This window comes from Gobius niger (genome assembly GCF_951799975.1).
Source record: "Gobius niger genome assembly, chromosome: 18".
Classification (NCBI taxonomy): Eukaryota; Metazoa; Chordata; class Actinopteri; order Gobiiformes; family Gobiidae; genus Gobius; species Gobius niger.
In genome coordinates this window covers 12,018,021-12,028,020 of record NC_136869.1, presented here as the reverse complement: position 1 = coordinate 12,028,020, position 10,000 = coordinate 12,018,021, and the positions used below count along the sequence as shown (strand labels likewise).

Sequence of the window (10,000 nt, the reverse complement as noted above, 5' to 3'; positions counted from 1 at the left end):
ACCCCATGATTTTGAAGAGGTTTTTAATGCAGGCTACTAGTTACCATAGACATGCACTAGCCTAGCACTAGCCTAGCACCGCTAAACTCCTCGAATATAAGGACTGCATGAATTTTAAAAATATATATCTCCAGAAATCAACAACACTCTGGATAACTAGGAAATGAGGCCCTAATCCTGAACTATCCTTTTAAGCTTCCACGTATAAATAAAGGTTTGGGACACAGTTAAAACATCTCTTAAATGCATCCAGTTCAATGTTTCACTGCATTGACCACCGGTTTGTGGCCATCAACGCTATGAACTTCAATATGCGGCCCTCGATTTAAAAAACTGTGCATAAATCATTAAAGAAAAAGAAAAACATGACATGACCCTAATGAGATGCATTTCCTGTTAGGTTTTTATCGGCTTTTACAATGGACCACATCTTATAACAAAAAGGTTCAAGGAGCTGAATAGACGAGTGTCAGAAAGGAATGCAGGTGCCTGAATGATTTTTGTGACATTTCCAGTGTCTGAGTGAGATGATTTAAGATTGTGCAAAACCCCTTTAGGCTTCATGTCCCTCTGTGCATAAATCATTAAAGAAAAAAACAAAGCGTGACAATTTTCTTGAATTGCATTTTCAGACTCCAACATGTCGCGTTTACTTCCTCTATAAAGGCCCCATGCACAGTCTTCAAAACAGTTTGTCTTTTGTCAACCTTGAACTATTTTGGAATGTGAACCACACCCGTAAAAGGACATAGTCGTAAATCTAAAGGTGGGAAGAGAGGAAGTAAACACCTTTCTTCCTTTGATGTGTACTTTTACTTTGGATTATAATAAGACAGTGCGGTTTTTAGAGAATGTTCAAAAGGTGCAGTCTCACTTGGCCTTAATGTCGTTAACAGGTACTAAAATATTATGACAAATCTCTTCACGATTAGCTGATGAAAGTTGGGCCTACAGGTAGAGGGCGCTGGTTTAATTTTGCCACTAAAGGTATCGGCTGAGTGCAAAATATCCCATTAACATGAGCAAATCTGTGACCCAAGATGTGAGGTCAACATGTGCACAAAGGCCTTTATCCCACAAATGTCAGCGTTTACAATTTAGCCTGAAGACCAAATATGTTTAAGGCCTTTAACATTTGCACATTGTAATATTAAATTATTGGTCATATCAAAAGTAGTCGTTCATTTAATCATTTGAATATAATTTCTGATGCCGATTTAACACAGAAATCAAACTTGTTTAACCCCTCTTTTGAACACTGCATTGTATTATTAGCAGTGGTAGTACTCAATATTCTTTACTATAGTACAAGTGCAGACCAAAATGTACAAAAGTAAAAGTATCTGATGAATGTAAAAGTATGCATTGTAAATGTATTTCATAAGTAGAAAGTAGAAGTATTTTTCCATTTGATTCAAACCAGGTCGAAAGGAGTAAACCACTAACTCAGGTCGAAAGCAGGAACTAAACCAGGTCTAAACCCGGACTAAACTAGGTCTAAACCAGATCTAAACAAGGTCTAGAGGAGTAAACCACTAAGCCTAAACTGGGACTAAACCAGTTAATTGTAGAGAGGTCACTTTGGTTTAAAAATGTAGTGGATTAGAAGTACAGATACAGGCTCTAAAATGTAGTAAAAGTAAAAAGTATTCATCATAAAATGTACTTAAGTAAAGTAAAAGTACCTATAATTTGTACTTCTTACATTGTTACTTTCCATTAGGTTCCATGACTTCACAGAGTAGCCTTCAGATGTGCCCAACCCACTTCTAGTAACAGCGCGTGTCATTGTTCCACTATGGGCCTGTAATGCAAACGCCAGTCGCTAGAGGGAGATGTTCGTCCACATTGGTTTAGCGAGTGGCGCTTCAACCAGCGCGCGCACTTGCACATGACCCTTTTACACTTCTGACTCTCAAAAAACAATCAACTAATCAACTAAAACAATTAATATGCGCATTGTTGAACGATTTATATAATTTTACGTTATTCATAAAAAATCACCCATTCTGTCTGTCTGGCTGCACACTTTATAATGTGATCAGCATGCGTGCATTGACAGGACAGTCCCGTAATCCCGCTCAGGACCCTCCCCCTCCTCTCTCCCCCTCCTCCCCTCGCTGTAAAGATGCAGGACAGCGGTAATGGTCCTGCTGCGCACACGAGGAGACGCGCTCATCACGAGAGCACGCGCACCCTGGGAATCTCTCTGTCCTCTCTCTCTTTTTGTTTCTCTTTCTGGGATCCTGTAATTTTTTTTTTTTTGCTTTGTTTCTCAACATTTTGTGTGGCTGGCTTCCCATCAGATGAGCTCTTAATTGTTCGGGCAGCATGACGGAACTCGCGCCATTTATTTGTGGATAACAATGATGATGATTCGCCTCAGACGCACATAGCTGAGGTTTTCACCCACAAAGTCGGACTGGACCGCTCCTCCTCAGTGATGGATACAAATGAGATCGTGGTGCTCAAACTTTTCTTTGTTGGGATCTTGGGTAAGTCCGATTTTACTGTGTCTCTTTCACACAATAGGGATATACTGTACAGGGCAGGAGCAGGTGCTTAGCACTTAGGGTTTACATCCACCCAACATTCATCATCAAATTATATAGCCTGTAAAGAACGGAGCAATTCAATAAAACATACATAGACAGAAGAGAGGTCTTTGTTCCTATATATTTATTTATTAAGTATATATTCTAATATGCTGAAGCCACAAAGCGAATCATTTTTTGTGGTTGCCTTTAAATGTTGTTAATATGGAACCAACGTATTCACACTGTCCATACTTCATCTTTCTACCTAAGTACTGAGGTAATTAAAGAAGCAATCCTGTTTTCATCAAAGTAATATGAAGAACACTTTGATTTATTGATCTTTAGAGTGAGAATGCAGATGAAAGCATCCACATCACAACAATGTCCACCTTAACTTTGAGAGTCCCTCTTTTTGTTGTGCTGTTTTTAAACAGTAAACGACCCACTCTTTCAATGATGCATAAAGGGATGAAGGGAAATGCATAAAAAGAAGTCACATTTGCATAAAGAATAATACAATTTCCATACTACTGTGCATAAAATACGTTACTGAACTAAAAAGGAACGGTTCTGTGATACTCAATTTAGCAGCGGCACAATTTTGGAATAATATCAACGTTTTCTGACAAGTTTTTTTTTCCAGTTCTTTGTGTATATTACCAGACACATTAACATTTAAGAAAAAACTGCTAAACCATGAACAGCAAAACAAAAAAACAGAATAATACACATTTGGCGCATGTTTGTAGAAGTCTTATATACATGGTTGGCTGCTTTTATAATAAGACAACGCAGAAAAATAATATGCTGACGTTTGCAAAGAATATTGGACAACCTCAACAAGAAGCGCTCTTCATTTGCTAATTGATTCAAATTGTGAGTGTTGTGCGACCCCTCCTCTTTGTATCAAATGATTTCCCTTCGTATCACTTTACTCCACTTGAACTTTCTACGGCAGGAGCACCAGCGCTCATGGCCCACTGGACATACCTGACCTATATCCCTATACCGCTGCGTGCCTCGTTAACCCGCAGCTACAGGGACCAACTCATGGATGAAATTATATTACATGTGATTCAGGGAAGTGCGAGGTGGTGAATCGGCTTCGCACGAGCACACAATGCAACTGTCAACACGTAACGCAGTGTTTTGGTTTTGAGGTGACGCTCTGTTGGCTTACGTTAATGATAAAGTTGTGATCGTTCAAAGCTGCGCTGCCTGGAATGAGCGGCATCCGCAGGAGCCTGACAATGCAAGTTTTGCCCCGTAGTTCTTGGGCCAAATTCTTCTTCTACTTTAAATTAGAGCCTGATGACTTTGGGAGAATAATATTGTGATTTATCTCAATTGACAGGAAACTTATCATGTAGCACTTTGCACATTTTCAATTCACGCATCTTCAAAATGTCAAAAACAAAACATGAAAAAACACAAAGGACTTCTCACTTCTTATCCCACTTGATACCATCTTTACTTAATGGGTTATTGCTGATATATGAAATGTGTGTGTGGTGGTTTATTTGTAAGTCGTCGTAAGTTGCAAGACGTCACTGGACTTGGACATTATAAAGGTCAGTTTTGCTCCGAAGGAACAATTGATTCGTTTTTGTTGTTTGTATCCACTGCACGGATTACTGTGCTCTCCAGGTTTGGAAATAATCAAAGGTTTTTACTCTTACTCCGTGCTTGTGTGACTATTGCTATAGTATGAAACAAGTAGTATGCACTTTATCCCCTCCCGCTAGGAGCAGTCGGCTATCAAAGTGCAGTGCCCGGGGACCTGTCTCTAGCTCCCTGGTCAGGTCAGCGGTGCATAGCTCGAATTTTAGCCCATTGATGAGGGACAACACCCACTCTCAAAAGGAGAACATTCAAACTACTTTGCCACATTGTCGAACCGCCGACTCCTCAGGGCTGTGTACTTTCCCCCAAGCTCTTCTCCCTGTACACAAACTGCTGCACCTCCACTCATCAGTCCGTAACACTGATCAAGTTTGCGGACGACACCACCCTCATGGGGCTCATCTCGGGCTGGGGCTCATCTCGGGTCCTGGTGCAGCGCCTTGTGCGTGAGAAGGTGAATGGCTGTGAGCTCCCACCTCTCAAGGTCCTGTTCACCCTCAGAACCCGGAGGCGTGTGGGTCGGATCACAGTTGACCCTTCTCACCCTGGACATGGATTATTCACCACTCTCCCCTCAAGCAGGAGGCTACGGTCCATCCAGACCCATAGATCCTGCCACTTGAACAGTTTTTTCCCCTCTGTCATCAGACTCATGAACAAAAACAAGACCCAGTAGCTTAGTTACAGACTGATGGATGTAATCTGCTCTATTGCACTGTGTGGTGTGTCCAAACGTCTCAAACCATGGTAATAAAAACTATTCTGATTCTGACATTGAAATGGTCTCTTGAGGACATTTCTTGACCTCACGAGCCTTATTTGACAGGAAAGCAAAGTAGAGACAGAAAATCATTAGTGACAACGTGCTGGATCAGACAATACCAAGGCACACAGGCAGCATATTCTTTCAAGGTTTTCTGTCTGGGGAAAAAACCCTTAAAATTATTCATGCACTGGAAATTTTGTGTGAGAGAGGGACATGAGTAACAAACTTGAGATGAGCCTTTTGGATTTGTGCCATGAAACAGCTGTGAGTCGGAGTCCGCCGCACACCAAGCAGAAAACTGCATTATACTGGAAGCACTTTTCATGCAAACCCTTGGAGATGATAACTTATGCTAAAATATGCAGAAATAGCGATGTGGAAAGAGGCCAGATAGTCTCTGATGAAAAGACAAACAGCAGATTTTGGCGTCATGCAGATTTTGACGTCATTCTTTGCACACAAAGCAAATAAGCAGGTAAGTTATAAGGCTGTCTATTTATAACAGATACTGCACAGTTCTTATGCAAACACATCACTGGCGGAAGTTTCCAGTGGCAGAAAATCTCAATAAATCACTGCCGGAGGAGTTCAGAAGATGCAGTAGTTGAGTCTTGAGGTGCAACTCTATTGATGACCCTTTAAGTTTTCTTTCAATTTATGTTAATCTATTAAAGCCACTACTCTGTCTTCATGCACTGTAGTCTTCCGCTTAGCCATAGGAAGTTATATGTTGCATGTAGTTCGAACAAAGTCTGATTTTTCACTGTCATTTGAAAGCGCTTTGAGTTGAAAGTGGCAGCTGAGACTGGAGAAGGGAAGATCCCATCTGTGGCACAGATAGAGTGGAGACTGTGGAGCATCTGCTCACCCCAACAAACACCTCTCCGCTCCCTCTCAGAGCGCGGAACGGCTGCAGGGCCTGCTATACCTCTCTGCCTCATTCTGCCTCTGTCTGCCCCTATCTGCCTCCCTCTGCTCCTCTGACAGCTCTGAATTTCCCTCTGCAGGTTGGGCTGGAATCACAGACTTGTTTTGATGAGAAATACAGGGGAATTTTAGGTTTGGCGTGTTTGGGAGTATTGTGCTGTCTTTCTATCTTTGAGCGTGGTGTCACTTTGTTTGAAATATCCATAGGTTAAAGCCACACTGCGGGACATTCCAGGTTATATGCTGCAAAATCACAAGACCAACTAAACGGTGGCAAAACACAAAACATAATTATTGTATCTACAGTACAATAAAAACCCTGAATCATCCAAAGATCGCACTTCCCACTGCTTTTCTTCTATCATCCTGGTTATTGCGTGCAGCCCCAGAGGAGACGTATGAGGCAGCGTGCTGAAGACTTTCACAGCCGCACTTGGGAAATCTCAGCAAGGTTATATCCGTTTGCCCTGCTTTTAGTGTCGGCTCGTGTAACTTTATACGCAGCAGTCGTCTTTAAAATTCATGCAACATTAAACGTGAATCTTCGCCAGATTTAAATCCAACGGCAACATTTGGTATCTGAAAATTAGCAGAGACAAAAATGAACAAGAAACTTAGAGACAGTCTTGCGGTGGCAGAATACTTTAATGTTCAGGCTGGGTACAAAAGTAAAGGAACATCTATCCACTGTCGAGAATACCCAGCTGTATTGTTGAGAATAAAACTTGCTATACTTTATCTACTCTTGTAAGAAACCTAAAAGATCATCCTTCACATTCCCCTGCTGCTGTATGTCCCTCTCTTGATGTCCAGTGACAGTAACTACAGTTCATGGTTGTATAAAGTGGTGCTGACAGACAGCGTCACATCTGACTCCCTTTGGAGTTGAGCGTCAGCAGATGAGTGTTAAGAGCATTATTAATGTTTCAGAGAGCTCTCAAAGACTGATGCAGGAGTCAAGCCTTAACCTCTGCCTCTCGCTGGTCTCTCACATCAAAGTTTTTGACAGGTTTCTAACGACTAAACTGAGAAACAAGCCTGACCCCCAAAAACGAACTGAATGTTAGATCCGGGGTTACTGCAGTTGGTCAGGTCTAGGTTCAGTAACACTATGAGCCAAAAGCATAAGATCAACTGAACATTTCTTCTTCCCTGATGGCGCAGGCATATTCCAGGATGACAATGCCAGGATTCATTGTGCTCTCATTATGAAAGAGTGGTTCAGGGAGCACCATTTTCACACATGGATTGGACAGCACAGAGTCCAGATCTTTACTCCATTGAGGATCTTTGGGATGTACTGGAGAAGGCTTTGTGCAGTGGTCACACTCTCCCATCATCAATATAAGATCGTGGTGAAAAATGAACGAAACACTGGATCTTTTGACATTGCAGAAGCTTATTGAAACATCAACAGTGAATATGTGCTGAAATCAAAGCTAAACAAAATATTAAAGCGTTGACTTTTTTTGTGGCAACTGTTTTTGGCGGTCAGGCAGTCACGAGTCAGGTTTTGTTGTTCTCAACTCTAGCCTTTAGTGAAAGTACCATTTTTGACATAAATAATTTTTTCCCCCGTGGACGTGATACTGCTGATAGTGCTGAATTTGTCAGTGAAGGTCAAAGTTGCAATGGAGTTGGGAACATTGACCCCAGTATGTTAAATACAATGTGGGACAATGTACAAGGACATTAGGCTCATAGAGACAGACGTATGTACTGCACCAGATAATAGCTAAATGGCTAGTTTGCATTCGTAGTCCATCCATCCATCCATCCATCCATCCATCCATCCATCCATCCATCCATTTTCTTCCACTTTTCCGTTGCTGGGTCATCACACTGCACCAGCCCTTATGGTGGGTCCACAGGAGAACGGCCTCATGGTTCTAACTGGGCCTGTTGGTCTCTCACAAGGGGCTTCTGAACCGCTCTTTGTCTGACCCGTCACCTATGACCGGTTTGCCCTGGGAGACCGGGGAACCGTAGTCAATCGGTGCACATGGTAAATAGACTCAACTTACTTAGCGCTTTTCTACCTTCATCAGGCCCAAAGCGTTTTGCAGAACCAGTCACCCATTCACACTGTCAGTCACACACCAATGTACAGACACTGGAGGCAAGGTGAGTGAAGTGTCTTTCCCAAGGACAAAATGACAGTGTGCGTTCCGTCTGCACCACTGCCGCCCCAAATGAATGAACAATAGCAAATTCTATAATAAACAATATAACAACAACATCACAGTGCTCTAAACTTCCCCCAGCATTCAACCCCACTTATACAGTCACATCCTTCAGAGTCAGACAACTACCGGCCGTCAACCTCACACAACACACTTCAGTCCTTCCATAATCCCTACAACACATTACATTCTGTTAGGATTACGGCCCCTTAAAGGCCATAAAAGTACATTTCAACATTTCAAGTAGATCAAGTAGTGATTTACCATTTCAATAAGACTTTCCTAGTTCTGCATATGTCATGAGTCCCAATATGGAGCAGAAGGAGCAGAGAACAAACATATCACTATCGTACAATTGGAGAAACTGTTTCCATTTCCATTGTATTGAGTCTATAGGAGGCAGAAATTACTCAAATTTTCACTGCGGCCAAAGCATTGCAGCTTTATTAATACAGCTCTGTGTTCAAAGGCCGTATTGACCTCTGCGAAGAATTGGACATAATGAGAGCTACGACAAAACCCTGACCTGAGGGTGAAAGGGCCAGAGTGTTAATGAAGTAGCATTGAAAATTAGAGATACTTAATCATTGGACCATGAAAGAAGGAAAGAATTATGTGGTGAAAGCACAAAGAAGATATTATTCAAAGATGCGTTTACTTTCTCCCTTGTTCTCCTATTTCTTTTAAACAAAATCTCAAAATAATTGCGTAGTTATTATCTTGTTGTGTGGCGGCGTTCCACCTGCGCTGCCTCAAGCACAATATTCACAAGACAACAATAGCTAGAAGGAGCCGTCAAAAGCAACGCGCCTCTGGATTATGCTTTTTCGGCTCTAATTAGCGGAAACTATACTCCACACCTGGAGCCACACGGAGGCATTGGTGCGTGAGGCGACCAGGGATGAGCCCGAGTTGATCTTTTGAATTAATTAGCCACATACTTCTCGTTAACAACCAAATATGTACCATCGTTTCCAAGATAAAACTACACAAAACACCAACACCTTTTATCAAACCAGTTGGAGTCATATTTCAAGCTCAGAGACGGCACAAAATCTAGTAACCTTTAATATGCTGTGAATAAATTGCCAGCAGTCTCGCATATTTTTACAAGCTTTGTTCCTCCGTACTTTGTCCCTTTGGTGCCTCAATAAAACATTTCTACATTTTCCCGACTGCGGGAACGCCGTTGAGTCCAAAGTAAAGCTTCACTATTTGCACATCAGACAGTGCGTGGGAATCTCTTTAGTGATGTACTTTCGGGCGGTTGCCGATCCCTCCGCCTGAAAATCGTGTGTGTAAAGTTTCCACGGCTGGAATGAAAGGTGTTCTTGTTATGCATGAGACCAGGATCTGAGTCTCCCCAGGCCCAAATGCTCATGTTTTCTGATTTCAAGCCTTTTTCCCTTCAGGATAAAACCAATGCCTGGCTGAAATTGGAATTTATTTGTTGTGAGGTAGCTTTGAAATAATGTTGGAAAACAGCATACATCATCATTATTGGCAGCTTAAGTTTTTTTCCTTTTAACCTGAAGTAAACTGATTCAGCTCTTGGTCGTACTTGAGTTTTCCATTGTAGAGAAACAAATCAAAGCTGTCATCTGTCCTCCTCATTCTGTATCTGGGTTGTTTTCAGTGATGAGGACGTTCCGCTTGTCGCCTTCATCCTGATCTCCAGATTCAAATCTAAAATCTCAAAATATCGACTAAACACAGGCTTGTAAAGGGCAGTACAAGTGCATATATTCAATATTCAGTTACATTTCTGCTGTTTGTGGGGTCAGAAACACTAAACACAATCTTGTAGTTTAATGATAGAAAGACCATGGACTATAATAGGGCTTGGCTTCACGGTTCAGTTGTATGGGGAAAAGAACGGTCAATTCAACAGGTTCGGGAAGCCGTTGAATTGTATGCATTTGTAGGGGGAGAGACAGCCAACTGTGTTTTTGTTAATTATATGC

The 10,000-nt window shown here is 41.8% G+C and overlaps 1 protein-coding gene across 1 annotated transcript in view; it reads left to right on the top strand.

The window, feature by feature from the left end:
• The first annotated feature begins 2,162 nt into the window (after positions 1-2,162).
• Positions 2,163-10,000, top strand: part of LOC306977635 (receptor activity-modifying protein 3) — a 42,719-nt gene continuing 34,881 nt past the window's right edge. Inside the window, exon 1 of the mRNA XM_079576036.1 lies at positions 2,163-2,495. Within this exon, the coding sequence (XP_079432162.1) occupies positions 2,444-2,495 (52 nt within the window). The 5' untranslated portion in view covers positions 2,163-2,443. The remainder of the gene's footprint in view (positions 2,496-10,000) is intronic.